The sequence below is a fragment of the Astatotilapia calliptera genome, chromosome 17, assembly GCF_964374335.1.
Source record: "Astatotilapia calliptera chromosome 17, fAstCal68.1, whole genome shotgun sequence".
NCBI classification, from domain to species: domain Eukaryota; kingdom Metazoa; phylum Chordata; class Actinopteri; order Cichliformes; family Cichlidae; genus Astatotilapia; species Astatotilapia calliptera.
In genome coordinates, this window is record NC_137438.1 from 27,522,343 (window position 1) to 27,541,186 (window position 18,844).

The 18,844-nt window shown below is 38.0% G+C and overlaps 3 protein-coding genes across 6 annotated transcripts; all 3 read right to left on the reverse strand.

Moving 5' to 3' along the window:
• Nucleotides 1-1,060: 1,060 nt before the first annotated feature.
• On the reverse strand, nucleotides 1,061-4,373 carry LOC145421278 (protein mono-ADP-ribosyltransferase PARP12-like). The gene is made up of 10 exons (XM_080291350.1): nucleotides 4,343-4,373; nucleotides 4,233-4,252; nucleotides 4,106-4,145; nucleotides 3,714-3,843; nucleotides 3,140-3,284; nucleotides 2,943-3,051; nucleotides 2,777-2,855; nucleotides 2,532-2,631; nucleotides 1,671-1,776; nucleotides 1,061-1,266 (listed from the first exon to the last, which is right to left on the reverse strand). Exons 1-10 carry the CDS (start codon nucleotides 4,371-4,373, stop codon nucleotides 1,211-1,213), a joined length of 816 nt encoding a protein of 271 aa, XP_080147476.1. The 3' UTR covers nucleotides 1,061-1,210.
• A 1,486-nt stretch (nucleotides 4,374-5,859) lies between these two features.
• Nucleotides 5,860-12,758, reverse strand: LOC113009752 (uncharacterized). Of its 4 annotated transcripts, none has more exons than XM_026148256.2 (13): nucleotides 12,685-12,722; nucleotides 11,197-11,219; nucleotides 11,058-11,097; nucleotides 10,270-10,399; nucleotides 9,568-9,712; nucleotides 9,367-9,487; nucleotides 9,205-9,283; nucleotides 8,906-9,017; nucleotides 8,297-8,402; nucleotides 8,091-8,172; nucleotides 7,802-7,865; nucleotides 6,560-6,668; nucleotides 5,860-6,459 (listed from the first exon to the last, which is right to left on the reverse strand). In XM_026148256.2, exons 1-13 carry the CDS (start codon nucleotides 12,695-12,697, stop codon nucleotides 6,398-6,400), a joined length of 1,086 nt encoding a protein of 361 aa, XP_026004041.1. In that variant the 5' UTR covers nucleotides 12,698-12,722; the 3' UTR covers nucleotides 5,860-6,397. The 4 variants fall into 4 exon arrangements, with proteins under 4 accessions (XP_026004041.1, XP_080147639.1, XP_026004042.1 ...); XM_080291513.1 differs by lacking the exon at nucleotides 12,685-12,722 and adding an exon at nucleotides 11,322-11,337; XM_026148257.2 differs by lacking the exon at nucleotides 11,197-11,219 and having other exon boundaries at nucleotides 12,685-12,758.
• A 634-nt stretch (nucleotides 12,759-13,392) lies between these two features.
• LOC113009189 (uncharacterized) lies at nucleotides 13,393-18,799 on the reverse strand. The gene is made up of 9 exons (XM_026147367.2): nucleotides 18,712-18,799; nucleotides 16,167-16,472; nucleotides 15,380-15,524; nucleotides 15,166-15,298; nucleotides 14,957-15,077; nucleotides 14,772-14,850; nucleotides 14,552-14,654; nucleotides 14,320-14,440; nucleotides 13,393-14,141 (listed from the first exon to the last, which is right to left on the reverse strand). Exons 1-9 carry the CDS (start codon nucleotides 18,725-18,727, stop codon nucleotides 14,080-14,082), a joined length of 1,086 nt encoding a protein of 361 aa, XP_026003152.2. The 5' UTR covers nucleotides 18,728-18,799; the 3' UTR covers nucleotides 13,393-14,079.
• Between the last annotated feature and the right edge of the window lie 45 nt (nucleotides 18,800-18,844).

Here is an 18,844-nt window from a genome sequence, read left to right on the forward strand (position 1 = left end):
AAACTTTGTTTTGACCTCTTATAACATAGGTCTGTGAAATTTTCTAAAGAATTAGATATTAATGTGTGCTCATTCTAAAGCTACATTTTTCAAGAATCACAGAATTTTAGGGTTTTTAGGTGTACATTGGTCATACAGGTTGTTTTTTTTTTTTTTTTTCCATGATGATGATGATGATGATGATTGTTTAAAATGTTTTATCTTTTATCACAAAACCCTTTTGGTTTTGTATAAAAATGCCACAAATGGCAGTGTTACTCATTTAACTTAATCCCTGGGTTCTGTTAATTCCTCTGCTTTTCACATACCAGACTAAAAATGTGTCTGCAAATGGATGTTTTTCAACCTTGAGTCAACATGTGGCACATATTATTTCATTGCTAAATGGATGTAGTTTTTGGAGTGTTTCACATATCCTAGCAGAACCCCAAAGGAACAACTGAAAGCTTATTCTTCTACAAGATCATTTATATATGACTGTTGTCCTATATGTGTAGTGTGGGCTTTGTTTCATGTGTCAAGGTGCTGGTCTCTGAGGGTGGAAATCTGTACATATAAAGGAAAGTGCACAATCTAATCTTGTCTGGATTTTTGAGTGTAAATTTAAGAAATGAAGGAGAAGCACAATCCAAAGGAAGTTTTAATAAATTCTTAAAAAGATTTACATGGCACAGCTTGTAGACAATCAGGATTACACGAAATAAGCAAATTAACTAGGGTTAAAAAAAAAAAAAAAGTGAAAACATCTAAAAAGTCCAATAATTACACAAATTGTGAATATTTGAAGATTTACTAAAACATGGAATTTACTTGTATTTTATGGTGAACTGATAAAAAATAACTGATTTTAAGTTAAAAGATTTGTAAGTAGTTTTCTCCAAAGATTTATCTGTAAAGGATTCCACTTATTTAATATAGAATAGGCTACATTAGCCACTATCACAAGTGCTCAACCCAGCCATGTAAAAAACTCGTACATGGCTTAATTTACTGCATCTCTGCATGTTAGTGTAGCTTGATAAAAATTCAAACTTGCAATGAAAACAAAATGACTTCAGCGGAGGAATAAATAAATGTCGATCAGCCTGTTGAGGTGAAGAGGGCAGGAAGGGAGGAGGCAGCTTCTGACAGGAGAGGCAACCTGAGGTGGGCAGTGACACAACTGGTAGGATCAACATTAAGTTGACCCCTGACCTACAAATCCCCTCAGTCACTGATTAAGTCTCACCGCTCTGGTTGTGCCCGTGCTCAGGTTTATCTGAGTTACTGTTATAAAATACAAAAGGTGTATTAGCCAGGACTGTAGATTTAAACTATAAACATTCAAAGCATATACACCTTCACAAAAATTCAGCTTTTACGCAGGTGTCTTATCAAGAAAGAATAACTAGTCAAATTATTAATCCGTGTGTAAGGGGGCAGCGTTCACTTCCCAATGTAACATTTACGCTAATCCACATTAACAACTCAAGAAATAAGAGATATGTGGTGACTAAGTTAAATATCTCTCCTTTCCTGGTGTTCTGCTGAATAAAAAGGAGACCTAACTGACCTTCTTGTCCCAGTATTGTTATCGACTTAGACATACCTGTGATATACTAGTGGTCATATAATGTGCTTCAACAAAAGCCTTATTGTTTGGTTTAACAGTTCTGAAGTGAGTGTATTACCTGAGAAGCCCAGCGTGTATGAGGATCTGTTCATCTTGAAGTGTAGTGTGCCCCGTTGGTTCAACTGGTGCTGTCTCTCAATACCACTGCTGTCAAATAAACATATCTGCACACACCACATATAGAAAGAAACACAAAGAGAGAAATGCACTTTGTACATTTAGTGCAAATTCAGTGGGGCAAGGATTAAAAGTTTTAAGACAAACAAAGATAAATCTGTTCTTCTCTAAACAGGACCATAATTTATGAGAAATAAGTAGGACTTGAACCTACTGAGACCATAAACATATCAGGAAAGTGTTTACTGATTTCATCTATTAGCCTGTTGAACAATAGTGTAATTATAGAAATCTTTACAGTCACAATAACTGAAGGAGTTACACACTATTAGAAAGAATGGTGTCCAAACTTTTTCCCCCAAGATTTCCATATTTATTAATGGAAAATCACCCAGGGGCCAACAATCCTTCTCACCTTTCTACTTTTCTGTCACATGTGGAGGGTGAAATAAAAAATAAGATCAAGCTGTTTGGAACACCTGAAACTTCAGTGAAGCTGCTGAAGATCGTCATCTCAGGTTAATTTTAAATCTGACTAATTTTTGTGTGTATTGCGTGAGTGTATAAAAAAAACTCACGCCCATGAGATGGAAAGAGGAATTACACTTTATTCATTCCGTTTGCAGTGGAGGGCTATAAATACATATAAAATCTGACCTAGGGCCATGATTGGCCCCTGGACGTGGTGGACACGCCAGGTCTGTGGGAACCCAAGCAATTACAGCTAATTATCTTTCAAGTCCACTCTAAGTGCATCACATTTCTGCTAAAACAACATGAAATGTTTGGACGACCTACTCACACGTGCTTGGTGTTCTGTCCGATTTGGGAAATCTCCTGTTAATTCCCACCTGTAGGTCTGGGAGGCGGCGGCTGTGAGCAGGGCTGAAGTGGAGCCAAGTCTGCAGTTCAGAAGAAATGAATATCATACACAATCATACAGAGGTTTTGCTTTCCTTACTGACATCTCGGTGGATTAAAGTCTTTATTTTCACTCAGCTAGCTGCAGACTTTGCAGTCTGACTGCAGGAAAAAAAAAAGTCTTACACTCCAGTGTTGGATGCAAATTTTGGACGCCTGCGCACCTTCTTATAAGAGCCTGTAAAGGTGTGGAACTCGGTCATGTCTACAAAATGAACCAAATAAATAAAAAAATAAAAATATCACTGTATAAAAGTACAAGCAAGAACACATCACTGTAAATGGCACATACTTGAGAAATCGATCACGTAGCCTGAAAATGCAAAGGTTCCCTGAGGGTTCAGGGTGAACTGTCGTTCAACGTCTCTGCTGCTGACTGATGGCGACAACATGCTTAAACCCTGAAGAGGAGGATGACATGGAACACTCAAGGGATCAAACCTTCATGTAAAACTCAATGTGAGTTTATTTAGAATTTTTTTTTCTCACCTGGGATCCATATTCACGCCACACTTGACCATCTCTGAAGTACCAGCCTATGTCCTCCATCTGCCCCTGAGGAAAGAAGTTTAGTCTCCGCACCTTCATTCCTGGGTCATTCGTCTGTAACCTATCAAAATCTATGAGCACCTTCCTGTTGAAAGACAACACAAAATCCAGTCGTCTGTGTGAAGCTTGTTAATGTTCTAAACAACATGGGTGGGAGTAGTTTATATTTGACATGATGTTCTGTGACCTCCCCACCTTTCCCTTTCCCTACATCATATAACAAAGGGGAAACCCTCAAACGGAGGAGCTAAGGTGGGCGGGTCCAATGCAGCTTGCATACTAGATACATGGACGAGGAAGTGGTATGTTCCAGTAATGTGGGCTGTCACTGAGATCAGCTGATCCGTTGATTTTATGGCTTTACTGAACTCTATAACACTGTTATGAAGGTTGTTCCACCCCCCAGTAAAAAGTTCCATATAAATACTTAAAGGTCCTTTTCTGACCAATGACATGCTCACTTTCAGTTTTGTAAAGTTGCTGATACTATCAGATATGCTCACAACACACTGACCCATGGCGTGTATTGATACTGATTCCCTTGGCTCCTGGTTGGCAGTAGTGTGCCTCTATCACATGGTCATTTTCAATTTTCAGCCACTGATGGCCAACTGACAGCTGCCACTCATAATTCTTCCTGTTGACTGTGAAACACAAGCAAAGATCATGTTATCGTACACACTCCACTTAATATGTGTTTTTGAGCAAATCTGCACAAAGGCTATGGCTTCGTGTGTAGTGTATTTATTTTTTATGGTTAGTTGTTATTTTAGGCCATATTGTTCTTTTTAAGTAGCTGCTGTTGGCACAGTCAGATGAGATAGAAAAATCAATGGTCCTTAAGTCAAAGGACTAAAAGGCAATCCTATGTAAATGAATGTATGCATGTAAATGTGTCATACAGACCTACAGTTTCCTGCCAATAGACCTTTGCTCCTTCATTAATCTAGAATAACAATAAATAAACATATTGTGGTCAAAACCTTTTTATCCCCTTTTCCCCCCACTGCTTAGACTGATACAGCACTCTTACCGTCAACTCAGAAAAACCACCTGTGAAAACAAAAAAGAAGAAAATCACCTCTCTCTGCATTGTTGATTAAAATGTAATTAGATAACTTTGTTAAACGCCGGTTTACTTACTTATGATCGAAGACAGACCTAAACGTGCCATTCCACACAAACAACTGCTTTCACTTTCTGCTGGTGGGCTAAAGTTCATCCAGTGTGTGGACTAGGGTTTGGTTGGTCCATATGATTCAGAGAAGATAAAATTTCCCTCAATTGCCTATGAGGAAGACGTACTAATGCTGTTATCGCTGTCTTAGTTTCCTGCAATTACCCTTTAGAGAGCCTTGTATGTGCCAGTCTAGAATGGAGAGAGGGCAAGACTCTGTTTGAGTACTTGTGAATAAAACAAAAACACACAAAACCAGAAATCTTTAGGGCATTTCTTTATTAAAGTGCAGAATTGAGTATCCTTGTAATAGAAATAGAATGAAATAAATAAAATAAAATAAAAACCTCCCACAGTACAATAAAATAAGTCAATGGTAAGGTTCATCACATTGTAGATGTATTCTTTTTGTCAACATAAGTTTACAGATGAACAGAAATCATTTTTGTTTCATTTACACAGCAACAGCCTTCTGCAGATGCTTTATATTCTAACATTGCAATACACTACAACAGGGGTCTCAAACTTAAGCTGTGGGCCACTGTTGGCACTGTCATCTCATCGGAGGGCCACTTTAAAAGAAACACACAAGAAAACACCCACAAATATTTCCAAAAGAGTGTTTTTTGTTTTTTTTTTAAATTTCAAGTATTGTATAAGACAAAACTGCAAACGTGAATGCAGTTTTTCCCCGCAAATCCTCTCTAACAAAAAAAGTAACTTCAAGATCTATATACGGGCTGTAAGTAGGGGTGGCCGCAAGTTTCACACCCCTGCACTATCATTTACATAATTTATATTAGGATATATTATTACTACGCTAATGCACAAAGGCTGTATTCTATGTTGGTTTTCTGGTCTTTCCTGCTTCCTTAAATTGATATGTTCCTGCAAATATGTAAACAGCTAATGAGCCATCCCTATAAACACCAAAAACAAATATGGAATATAAAATATTTGAGGAAAAGTTATTACAGAATGCTATGTGACATAAGCATTTTTGTAATGACCTTTGTCACGCTGATTCCTCAGATGATGATTGTTGCTAACAGTTTGAATGTGTTATCTTTTATTACACTACCTTTTTTGGTATAAAACGCTACTAATGGGAGTCTTAATTGTTCAACTGAATCTTTGTGTTCTGTTAATTTCCCTATTTTTTCCATGCAAGATTAAAAATGTCTTCAAGTAGACGTTTGTTATACTTAGATCAACATGTGGGATGCATCCTAGCAGAAGCTCAAAGGAGAAACTGAAAGCTTATTCTTCCACAAGATTATTTGTATACAGCTGCTGTCCTGCATGTGTAATACGGCTTTGTTTTATGTGTCACAGTGCTGGTCTCTTAGGTTGAAGATCTGTACATATACACATCTGTACACCATATATGGTGGTTATTTCTTTGATGACTTTAAAACACGAATTTAGATTTTGGAATGTAAATGTAAGGAACCTCAATTAAGGAAAGTAAACACAAGCAAAGTGCACTGATTAAAAGGCACTTTTAATAAATTCTTAAAAACATGCATGCTAAGGACAAAGGATAAAAAGGGAAAACTTTTAAAAATTCCAGTCATTACAACAACTTGTGAATATTTGAAGATTTACTAAAGCATGTTGCATTTTATGAAACCATAGTCAAGTTAACAAAAGGCTTAAAGTAAACTGAATTTTTTTTTCCTCCCACTGATTTCTTTGTAAACGATTCCACTTATTTAAATATGGAATAATCTGCTAAAACCAGCCCTAAACCCAGAAATGTGGAAAACTGATAAAGGAAATACATTTTACTGCTTAACATTAAACGTAGTGTCATCTTAAATGTGGAAAAATAAAATTTATAACGCTTGCATTAAAAACAACATGTCTTCAGAGGGGACAAAGTAAATGTCTATCAGTTGTGTTAAGTTAAAGGCAGGAGGCAGTTTCTGACAGGAGAGCCAACCTGAGGTGGGCAGTGACACAACTGGTAGGATCATCATTAAGTTGACCCCCGACCTACAAATCTGTTGTCCGCTCAGTCACTGATTAAGTCTTCTCACCGTTCTGGTTGTGCCCGTGCTCAGGTTTCTCTGAGTCATGGCTATAAAAGACAAAAAGTGCATTTATTCACAACTTCAATTATACAAATCTTTGAATATGGCTTTTAACTTTAAAGGTTTCTGATTATGTTTGCTGCTTACCTGAGAAGCTTAACTCATAGCTGAAGTTCCTGGTGGAAAATGTCATAGTTCCTGATGGGTTTAGTTTGTACTGGAACTCAATCTCCTGACTGGATGTGCTGCATATTCCCTGAATAACACAGAGCAACAACACATCAGAGAAAACACAGTCAGGCAATGTTGTTAAATTCTGGTTAGGTCACCCAATACTTTGCTCAAATTACCATAATTCCATGTTAAAGTATGTAAACTGTGCGAGGGATTGTTTGTGTTTCAGTTTGGAATTAACCCCAAAACCTACAACATCTCAACAGAAATATTATAGATGAATAACCATAATTATATTATACATATATACAGTCAGACAACTTGGGAGGGGGAGGCAGCAGAGATGGAGTGCTGACCTCAGCTGAAGATATTGTGGGGTAGTGGAAGGAGTAGTTTGAAATTTTCCTGAATCCCACTGTTGGCCTTTTGTAAAGTAACAAGACTATGGGGACCAGGATGAGAACTCACTATGGTTCATGCCACTGGGGCTCTGCTCACTGAGGCACATGAAGCTTCTAAGGGACGAGGCCCCAGGTTTCTCAAAAAGCTCAGGATGTTATGGAGCTCTCTTGGTTGACACACTTCCCAATTCCTTACTGGCAGACTGGAGTGGTAGTTTCCCTCTACCCGAAAAAGACACCAAGGAATTTTAAGGTATGTGGGAATTTGCCCAGCAACTCTAGATGTGTTTTGTGGATCTAAAAAGGGCATTTTTGACAGTGCTTTAGGAGTATAGAGTATTGTGGTACAACCACAATGAGAGCTTGGTTCATATTGCCCACACTAACACAATCTCATTCCCAGAGGAAGCTTGACCGTGCCAGAGCTGTCCTTAGTCATTGATTCTGTTTTTCATGAACAGAATTTCTGGGCACAGCCAATAGTTCAGTGGTCACAGGTTCTTATCTCTTTATTTATTTGCAGATGACATGGTTTCATTGGGTTGATAAAACCATGACTTCCAGCTCGTACCGAGATGGTTTGTAGCAGAGTGTGAAGTAGCCGGAATGATAATTAGCATCTCCAACTTCAAGGCCATGACTTTCAGGCAGAGGAGGAGGCGAGGAGTGGTAGGTCTGAGCATCTGTCCCCATGACCCAGACCTGGCAGAAGATTGATGGACGGCTGGACAGATTGATGGAATGCACTAAATGTACTCTATAGGATTTTCTAGAGCACCGTCTACACATGAATAAAAAGAAAGTTGTGGCTTACTTTGGAATAATCTTTCCATGATCCATCCATATCTAGGAACTGCCATTGTGCCTGAGGGCCTGAACTAAAAAAACAAAAAAACAAAAGATTTGAAATTCATTCATTCACAGCATATACATCTTTATGTGCATATCTGGTGTGTTTGAGGCAAAACAATCTTAACATTAGTCAATCTTTTAGTGTTAACATCAGTAAATGTCCTCAAAATATAATATTTAACCTAATTCATGTTATTAATTAGCACAAAATAAGAGATGTGGTCACTGTGTGGCCAAATGTTTCTCCTTACCTGATGTTCTGCTGAACACCATATATAGGAGTCCTTCTAACTGATCTTCTTGTCCCTAAATTGTTGTTGACTTGGTACATACCTATGATAAATTAATGAAGATAATGTCTCAGTGGCCATATGATTTGCTTAAAAAAAAAAAAAGAAAAAAAAAAGCATGAATTGTTCGGCTTAACAGAAGAGCAGTTCTGAAGTGTGTACAATACCTGAAAAGTCCAGTGTGTATGAATATCTGTTAATCTTGAAGTTCAGTGTGCCCTGTTTGTTCAGCTGGTACTGTCTCTCAATAGCAGCGCTGTCAAATGAACATATCTGCACACAGCACATATAGAAAGCAGTTATTGGTGCTACAAGCTACTGGGGTGTACTTAGTTTTTCAAGAGGACTCCATAGAATCCTGTGGAAACTTTTCCTTTCCTTTAATGAGAGGTCAGAGGTCAGATGTGACATGATACTTGAAATCTTACAGCCCTTTCTATATGTTGACAGTACACTTGTAAGAATCATAGGTTCAGAGTTACAAGGCTTTCTGTCAATTTTCGACCAATAAATCATTAATCTGACCTTGAAGAGCTCTTTCGATGTAATCCAAATTTTTATGGATTGCTAACATGACCCCACTCTACACTCCTACAAAGTTTTATCAGAATTCATTAAAACTTCTCAAGCTGTTTACAGACATCCGTACACGTGCCATGCAAGCATAACCTCCTTTGCCGAGGTAAGGGCAGTTCTTGATGTATCTTTGATGCTACTATGCAGCTTAGTGCAAGTCTTTAAAATTTTTCCATGCAGTTTTTGGATGACCTACTTACATGTGCTTGGTATTCTGTCCATTGCTCTCTGACTCCCATGAATTCCCACCTGTAGCCCACAGAACCGGTCTGCGAGGAGGAAGCTGCAGGCAAGTCTGAGGTCAAGCCAACTCTGCAGAGACAAGAAGTGATTATCATTCATGTTCTTTTCCCGTGACATCCGTTAGCCTTCTTCAGAGAAACTTTTTATTTATTCTCTGGGGAGTTTTGATACTTTTCTTACTGACATCTCTGTAGACTAAGTTTGCTCAGTGTACAAAGACTGTCTAAACTACAGGAATAAAAGAAAAAAGTCTTACGCTCCAGTGTTGGAGGATAATTTTGGACGCCTGCGCAGCTTCCTTTGTAAGCCTGTGATGAGGTTTCTCTGCGTCATGGCTACAAAGTGAAATGAAAACACATTTCCATAGCTGTATAAAAGAGCAAGCTCACAATAATATATCACTATAAACACCACATACTGGAGAAATCGATCAAGTAGGGTGTACGGCCCACTGTAAATCTGAAGGTTCCCTGAGGGTTCGTGGTGAACTGCTGTTCAACTTGTCTACTGCTGACTGATGATGACATGGTGTTGGAACCCTGAAGAGGAAGATGACAAGGAATACTCAAAGAAAACCTTCAAGTGAATTTAAGGAGTTAATTCCTGCAATTTTCCTCACCTGTGTTCCATATTCACACCACAGCTGGTCATCTCTGAAGTACCAGCCTATGTCTTCCGCCTGCCCCCGAGGAAGGAAGCTTAGTCTCTGCACCTTTATACCTGGATTATTAGCCTGTAACGTATCAAAATCTATGAACACCACCCTGTGGAAACATAAAAGATTAAAATGAAAAGTATACTTCTCTGAATGTGCTCCTTTTAAAAAAAGATTATTGATGCAATAATTTATTTTCCATTGTCCTGACACAAAATCTGTATCTGTATCAATACTTATTGTTGATAAAATAATATTTTTTCTATAGACAGGACCTCTGTGGTCAAACGTTTATATTTAACATGATGGCCTTGCATGGCGTGAGGAGGGGTTCAAAAGTGGCTTGCATATGTGCAGGCTAAAGCTAAAGAATGCATAGAAGAACTGATGTCTTCCAGTGATGTTAGGTGATGTTGTGTTTGATCAGCTGATCCATTTCATTTTATGGCTCAACTTGACTGAACCCTTTTTCTTGTAAGCGTACAGGATTTACAGGACTGTTCTACCTACAGTAAAAAGTTAATTTATAATAGCCCAAAAACTGAGTTTCGGTTTACCTTTGTAAAATTTCAAATGGCATCTGACACATTTCCATTTCCCTTCCCTGACCAACTCTCACTTTGTTAAAGTTGCTGATACTATCAGATATAATCACAACATACTGACCCATGGCTTGTATTGATACTGATTCCCTTGGCTCCTGGTTGGCAGTAGTGGGTCTCAATCACATGGTCATTTTCAATTTTCAGCCACTGATGGCCAACTGACAGCTGCCACTCATAATACTTCCCATTGACTGTTGAAATAAAGATATGTTAGACAGAATGCAGTGATCTCATAAACCAATATCTTACTCACAATACATCAAGTGTTTAAAAAGAGAATATGTACTGTTTTAAGAGCAATATTAGCTTATTTTGAATTTGAAGACACCAACACATTTCAAACATTTCAAATGAGGGCAACAAAAGGAAAATTAAGTAGTACTAAAAAGAAAAAAAACTGCTGGAGGAACATTTTGCAATTAATTAGTTTAAATGGCAACATGTCAGTGACATGAATCTAGAGAAATCAAGTCTGAAATCAGTGTGGGATGCTAAGATGATTCTTAGGCTGAGGCAAAGTGGAGAACTGTTATGTGATCGAACTAGTCAAAATTTAAAATTCTTTCTAGAAAACATCAGCCTAAAAAACAAATGGACGGTCTGGGTTGTTATCAGCACTCAGCTCGTTGTTTACAGACTGTTGTTAAAGGAAGAGGAGATGCCACCCAGCGGGGAGCATGGCCTTATCCCAACTTTTGAGATGTATTAGTGCCATTAAATTCAAAACTAGACATTTTTTGTTCTTAAAATGCTACATGTTCTCATTTTACTGTCTTCTGTGTTCTAAACTATGGCCTTATAATGATAGAGGCAGTATAGCAGGAAGTTAAACTGTCACGTCAAACAGACCTGGGGTGTTCTGGGGAATCTGCTCCTCCTCATTATTGTCCTGGAAGCAATTAATAGAAATGATGCCATGAACACAAGCTCGCCTGTTTTTTTTTTCCAGACCCTGTCAAACCCCTCCACATAGCACACACACACTTACCCTCATCTCATAATAAAAATCCACTGTGACAGAATGAAAGCAGAAAAAACACAATCAGTCAGTCTTAAAAAGCCACTTCCAGATTAAAACTTGAAAAAATAGTTTCGTTAAATCGCTGTATTTACTTGCGATCGAGGACCGAAGCCGGCGGATAGTTTCACTGAAACGATGGCTTACACTTTCGTTTCTGGGCTTCAGCTAATGCAATTTAGCGCGTACCGGTACATAGGTGGAGCTAAAGTACCGATAATGACGCTCCCCTAAGGCTGTCTCTGGAGAGTGTACACTACAGCTGATTCCAGTGCTTTGGTTTCTTTTCACAGCGACAAAAATTAAAGCACAGTGAAGCCATCAGATGACTGTAGAGTTGCTCTTTCATGGTATTAAAGGAACAGTTCACCGCAAAATTACCCTTTTGTACTTCCCTGTGGCCTACAATGTTATGAGGAAGAGTAGACAACGCTGATATTTGGTGTGAACAAAACTACCTGCAACTTAATGTGGCAAAGTTTAAGGAACAGGAACTTTAAAATATTCCTATTGCTTTACAAAGTTAAGACATGAGAAAGTTACATGTTACCAAAAAGGCTCTGCACTGGTTGTTGAAATTCAGAAGGACTGAGTTCTTTGACTCTTTCATATTGTGATGCTGTTTAATTAACATGACTGTTATGAAACAGCGCCTCTCCATCCAGCTGCTATTTACCTTGCTAATCAATTAACTGTGCATGAGACTTCGTTGTTTCCCTTCCTTACTCTGTCAGCCCACTGCTGCCCATCTCTTCTCTCACTAACACCTACCTGTAAACAACACCCCACCCTCTGAGTTTTGCCCCCTCCCTTATTTTGTCAATGGCTTAGAGTTGTCTTACCTTCACAGACAAAATCTGTAAGTGTGTCTTAATTATGTGTGAGTGCCGTCATATGTAACATTCCCCATTTATATGTCACCCCCCCGCTGTCAGTTCCCAAAGGCTGATTCTGTTCATCTGGACGTTGCGTTTTCAGTGGGTGAAACGTTTCGTCATGCATCGGAGCGACTTCTTCAGTCTCAGCTGACTGCAGGTTTCCCCAACCTTATAAATTGGTACATTTGCACAATGACTGAAACTAGCACCATTGAAGGGACAATGGGCTGTGAGGTCAGTTCCTATTCTGTACACTTATATAGGTGTTCTGTTAAAAGTTATTCATAAATTATGACGAAAGTTACTCATTTACCACTCGTCTCTTGATCATATCGATAATTAATCTCTTGTTTTGTTTTTGTACAGTTGGCCATAATGCTTTAATTTAGACACTGCTGGTGTAACTTTGCTTGACATACTATCCCGAGTGTGTTTGTGGTAGCATTAGTTACATCCATTACATCCATGCATATGTTTTTAAAGCAAATACTACTAACCATCAGGTCATTTGAATTTTCTTCTATTCACAGGTAAATTTCTAATAAATTATGTTTGGTTACGTTGCTTTGGTTATACTTACCATTTTTGTCCATTTGTTGAGGTTCTGTATGTGTGGGAGGGGCCACCCCAGTACTTCCTACTTATATAGCGTCATGATGTCATTGATTGCATCACAGGGTGCAACCAAATGCAGGGGTTTTCATTGTGTATAGCATTGTTTATTTTCCTTAAAGTAACATTTTGAGTTGTATTGTATGCAGTGTTTTACTTTTCAAACCATTTAGCTGTGTAAATGAGTTTGTCAGTTAGATGCATAATCTTATTCCTGTTTTTTGTTTAGATCATATTGTTTGGTCTAACCTATTTTTCAGTGGTAGAGAGTAATGAGATTCAGGTGTATGTAAAGTCCTGTATAAAGCAAGTGAGGTTTTGCCTACCGAGGTGTTTTTAAAAATGGTATAATGGAGATGTCAGAAATAAAGTACAATTAAAAGAAATTGATGCTGATGCTGTCTACTTATCACCTTCCTCGCCACTTGGTCTACACTACCCCAAAGAAATATTTATATTCATTTACATTTCTGACTAATTTAGTGTTGACTCAACATGAATCCAAATTTTATTATAATTAGAAAATAAGACATTTCTAGTTCCCATCAAACTCTTAAGCCACGATCGCCCTCTGTAAATGTAAATGTAAGCAAGCTGTTGAAAAAATATTTGTTTAGAACTGGTCATTGAGGTTCTGGTGTCCTACTTGCATATACAAAAGGGGAAAGTCTTGGTGTGTTGTGACTTTCAAACATTTTTTATTGCATTTAGAGAATACCAAAGATGCAGTAGTCTGTTCTCCCAAATCAGTGAAACCCGTTTCTGGTGCATTTGTGCAAAGCCAAATAAACCACAAAAAGCAAAAACTGTGGCACAATGCAAAGAGGCACGGAGACTTTTCAAGGCAGTTTGTGTGTTAAAAGCATAAAAAGATCTCAAAGGTAATGTGCAAAAAGACCTCGAACTAATATTGCACAGTTACATCTCATTTTTCTACATTAAAAAAAAGGCAAATGTATCATATCCCATGCATTCAAAGTGTTTGTTATACACTTCCTTTTGTTTAATTATTGGCTATAAGAACAAATTTTCCCCTCCATCCCCATATGGAAGTGTGGAAAAAAAATGCTTACTGTGACCTGAGTTGATAAGATGAATAATTTAAACAACCATGATGCTAAAAGGCAAGTTGGTAGAATGCATTATTGGAGTGGAAGATTGTCAGGCAGCATTTAAAAGTGTCCTTGTAAACTTCACCCATGACAAGGCCTGCAATGAGGTAAATTCTGAAATTCAACAATAAAAAGGATGTGTTAACCATCCAAAAATAAATCTCATATAAATCTCAAGTTAGAGGAACGTGGCAGCATCGTGGTTACGTTGCTGCACAGTCTTCTGGAGGTCAGGAAATCATCTTGATGGCTCACACCAGCACACGTCTCACCCTGCGTGTGTGATTGGTCCTGACGTTGGTCTGGATCATTGCTGTGGAAAATCATAAACAAATCAACAAAAGTCTAATGTTAAATAAATGTTACATCACTTTTTCATATTGGAACAGGTAGATATGGATAGTCAGTTGTTTATTAAAATGCCTCTAAGAGCCAACAATTAATTATTATTTCGAGTTTTTTACTACAGGATTAAAATATAAAAACTCAACCTCCAAAGTCAAGATTGTAGGATTGTCCTGCCACTGTGAAGGGCATGGTGCCTTTGTTGTTTTGTTGGTACTTGCTCTCAATGTCATCACTGGTTACTGAGCAGTCAGTGGAAGTCCTTTTCTGTTAAGACAAAATCCACAGACAAACTGTGATGATTTATGTCAATGCAATAACTCAGAAATTGTACTTTGAATAATCCTAAAAATAACATCCACTGCACAGATGACATACCCTGTGTTTGAACTTGTGCCATTTTCCACTGTCGCCTTCAAATTCCCACTGTGGCTTAGTGCCCAAGCTAAGATTCTGGAAACCTGAGGATGTTAGAGCAACTCTGCGACAACAAAATCAAAAATATTTCATAAAACAGAAAACTATGTTAAATTCTCTCATCTTATCTTCTTGACAATTTTTAACTGAACAAAAATCCTTGAGGAAAATTAACACTCACCCCCTGACTGCTTGTGGTTGCTGGTACGTAGGTCGACGGGTGACTTTCCTCTTCCTGTTTTTACTCACCTGTTGCATTTCTAAGCAAACAAACAGAAATAAGGAATAGGCTAATGACTGTTAAGAAAAAGCTGGAATTTAGCTGGAAGGGTGTTACAAATTTACAGATTAGTGAATTCACTTCACCTTTAAATTTGAGCTCCAAAGTTTCACCATTGACGTTAAAAGTAAAGGAGCTCGTTGGATTTCTCTGAAACTTTTCCTCTATGTCGGAGCTCTTCACAGGAGTGGAGACGCCCTTTGAATCCTGTCCGCGAGGGAGAGAAGAATCATTACCAAACAGACAAAGGAGAACAATTTCCATTAACTTAAGCAAAGATCTAGTTGCTATCTACCTTGGCTCCATACTTGATCCAACGACGACCCAACATGCAGTACCAAATCCACTCAGTGTTACCGTCATCCAGGCGTCTCACTCTCAATTTCTTCCCAAGAACTTTCATCCTTTTAAAGTCTATGCTCACCGCCCTGTAGAGAGAGGAAAGTTGAAGCATGTAGTGACTACAGTGTGCCTGGAAATAAAAAGTTCTTCATAAACTCATTGCTTACCCGTATGATGTGTTGTATATTTTGATGCTTTTGGTGTGGGGCAGCGAATACTGGGCCTCAAGGATGTGATCATTTTCAACATCTTTCCAGCCTCTTCCGTTATTGAGCTGCCACTGGTAGCGTCGGCCATCAGTAAGCCTCTGGTCTGGTTAGAAAAACAAAACAAAAAGACATTATATATTACATTGTAATTGGTGACTTATTACTGGACATTAAAGCTGCTCTAATATGGCTCGAACATGTAAATATATGTATAAGGTAAAATGTGGCTCTTGCAGCTATTTGTTAGGAACTAGCTGATATTGTTGGAGACCAAAGTGTTAACTGTCAGCTAGATGGCCTCACACTGGACTGTAAAATACTTTGATAAACAGAGGAGTTCATGGTCGATTCAGGGGCTGCAAGGCGCCCAAGGTCTCGTGGCGGTAAAACAAGAACAAATTATCAGCCCTCCACCACAGGAGAAGAAGTTCTCCTGAAAAACGCCCATACTATTCAGTTTTTTTCTAATTCTGCTTTCGTGAAATTTAACATTTAACATGCTTACTGAGAACTGTAGAGGCCTGCAAGCCTGAAATGTAGCTGTTTGGTTTCTTTGAGCATTGCACAGTTTGACATTGTGGGAAATTTAGTGGAACATCCTGTCCTGGGAAGACTAAAAACTGTCTTGAATGTTTTTCACTTGTGAATAATCTTTCTCACTTAAATTAAAAAAAAAAAGAAAAAAAGAAAAAACGTCTTGTGGCGATAAAACAAACAACTGAAAACCCCAAAAGCAAATACTCACCATGACTAGATGATGACCGATCCGGAGTCCTGCCGCTTGCACTGGAGGGCACACCTTGACTTACAGTGTGGTTTAGTCTACATTTGGAGCCGTAACGACAGTTTCCTTTAAGAGCGTACTTGCAAACGTGTAGGTAAGCACACCTTTCTCCATCCCTACAGTTTCCTTTGTTGTAAAACTTGCAGGGTAAAACATCTTCCTCATTGTCTTCCTCATCGTCTTCCTCATTGTCTTCCTCATCTGATGGTTCAGCGCTGTCTGACTCATTGCTGACATCAGAACCATAAGTGCTTTCATCGTCAGCCTCTGGACAAAACAACAACAAAAAATGCATGATATGCTTTCATATTTTGTTCCTTCGATATACAGCTAAATTCTTTATTTACTAAAGATACATCCCTGAATATATAAAGCAATATGAACAAATACAGGTACATATTTTTGGGCAACTTTGCTACAAGAATGGAAAAGCATAACAAAACATACAGTTCACTGTGGAACTCGACCTGCATTGAGGCCTGAATTCAACTACAGAGGGTAACTCTGAGCCAGACTCTGAAGGCACAGAAACAACATCTGATCTCACTAATGCTCAGGGCTTTGTGGTAGACCTTTCTTGTCAGAGCTGAGGATGTTAAAGTACATATGATACTAAGCAAAAGTCTTGAGTTACCCCTAATTTGTTTAGCTTTTGCTAGTAGAGTGGGGAAATTGTTCCAGAAACTTATTGAAATGTGTGAAAATATGCATGGAAATTGTCAATGTTTGATTTTACCACCTTTATACTTTAACACAGCCTTAACTCTGGTAGGAAGCCTTTTTTTTCCATTTCTTTAAATAGTCTTCAGGAAAAGCTCTCCAGGCTTTTTGAAGGGCATTCACATCTCTTCTTTGGATGTTGGTCAGCCTTTTGTTCCATTTTCTGTCAAGATGATCCCACACTGCTTCAAAAGTGTTGAGGTCCGGGCTCTGGGGATGCTGGTCTATTGTGTGTTTTTCTAGCTTTTACTACACTGAGTGTGTTTGGGCTTTTTGTCATGCTGAGAAACAAACCCAGTGCCAATCAGCTGGTACTGCATGGTGGATTTAAATCTGACTGCACTTTTCTTATGTTCATAATTCAAATTGATGAAACAATTTTGACAAGATCCCTAACACTACTGGCTGACATGCAGCTCCGAAGTATGACAGAGCCTCCGGCATATTTTACAGATTCACAGTTGTATCTCTCTCTTGATCTTTGCACATATTGATGATGATTAGAAACATAGATTTCAAACTTGGATTCATCACTCTCTAAGACCTGTTGCCACTGATTTTCAGTCCCTGTTGTTATGTAATTTGGCATACCTCAGGCTTTTCTCACTGTTTCCGTTCTTTAAAAATGGCTTCTTCTTCCGCTGAAACCATTTGTGATGAGGCTTCAGCAAACAGCAGATGGATCAACGAATATTTTACCCTTAATATCTTAAGCACATGACATTCATAACTTGAGTTAGGCGCCTTTTGTTTGCTGGAATGACTTAACATCGTTAAGCCAATGTTAAGTGGCTTAACAAACAAAAACAATGGTCAGGTACAAGCCCTGGACTGTAAATGAGTGATAAAGCAGCCAATGTCCAAAGGAAAACCATCAGAAAGTCTAGAGTAGCATTGTTCAATACCGCTTTAACAGCCTGGCTCCTTGGAAGCAAACTATTGAGAAGTGAGGGGTGGCTCAATAATTTTGTACACTACGGTATTTTTTATTTTGAAATAACGTATGACAATATAGTTTCGATATGTTGGTAATAAAGGCAGGCTGAAAACTTGTAAAGCTGCATTCCCTCACTTGTTGTTGAGCTGCTTTGTCCATTTCACTTTAGAACTATGTTTAGCTATTATTTTTTCACCTGCTCCACCTTTCTATCTAATGTATGTTAATTATTTTATATATATGTATAAAATAACTTTTACAATTCTTCTGGTGCTATTAGAAAAATCTGAAAACAAAGTTTCTGTGCCGGTTTGTATTGCAAATAAATAACTTGTTTATCTGCTGCCCCCTGCTGGCTAGTTAAACATGCTATTAAGAGTTTCACACATGTTAATAATATACGTTTATAAAAACGTATAAATAAAAGAAAAATGCATACTAACTTTAATTAAATTATGTAAATGAGGAATTAAAACATAACTATTAAAGTCCAGCTTTCAGGTTTTATGTAGGCATTCTATGCAATCGAGTTTCACAGTAAATGAAACAGAAAGTAAACGTCTAATTCTATACAATGACAATCAGTGTCTCAGAATAAGAGTTCAAATCTAGACTATTGGTCTTGTTAAAATATTAAATATGCTGCACATTTGCACATTTTAGGCATGTTTGACCTCACAGAAAATCTTTATGGAAACTCTGATAGAATGAGAGCTGTTAAAAATAATTCGCATGTGATTTAAAGGGAAATATAAACAAACAGTAAACAAAATACCACCAGACTTTATAAAATATATGAACAGTAAAATATAGAAATGTTACAAGGAACATAGCGCGAAAGATACTCACGGCAGGAGGAGGCCATTCTGCTTTCTGCAAAACACTTTCGTTTTCCTTTGGAAGAGCCTCTCCCACATCTGATTGCCAAGAGGCTGGCACTATATATACTAGGTAATAATGTGATCTTAATAAGGCCTACCCA

Bases quoted from the DNA above. Each gene is read 5' to 3' on its own strand.
- LOC113009189 (XM_026147367.2), bottom strand. The intron at 15,525-16,166 runs GTGAGTATTTGC...TTTTCTAACCAG, and splicing joins TCGGTCATCATCTAGTCATG to ACCAGAGGCTTACTGATGGC. The intron at 14,655-14,771 runs GTGAGTGTTAAT...TTGTTGTCGCAG, and splicing joins CAACCACAAGCAGTCAGGGG to AGTTGCTCTAACATCCTCAG.
- LOC145421278 (XM_080291350.1), bottom strand. From the start codon at position 4,373: ATGGCACGTTTAGGTCTGTCTTCGATCATAA. The intron at 3,052-3,139 runs GTGAGAAAAAAA...CCTCCTCTTCAG, and splicing joins GGCGTGAATATGGATCCCAG to GGTTTAAGCATGTTGTCGCC. The intron at 1,267-1,670 runs GTAATACACTCA...ATTTTATAACAG, and splicing joins ATACACGCTGGGCTTCTCAG to TAACTCAGATAAACCTGAGC.
- LOC113009752 (XM_026148256.2), bottom strand. The intron at 10,400-11,057 runs GTCTGTTTGACG...TTATTTCAACAG, and splicing joins GATTCCCCAGAACACCCCAG to TCAATGGGAAGTATTATGAG. The intron at 6,669-7,801 runs GTAAGCCACAAC...TGTGTTATTCAG, and splicing joins CATGGAAAGATTATTCCAAA to GGAATATGCAGCACATCCAG.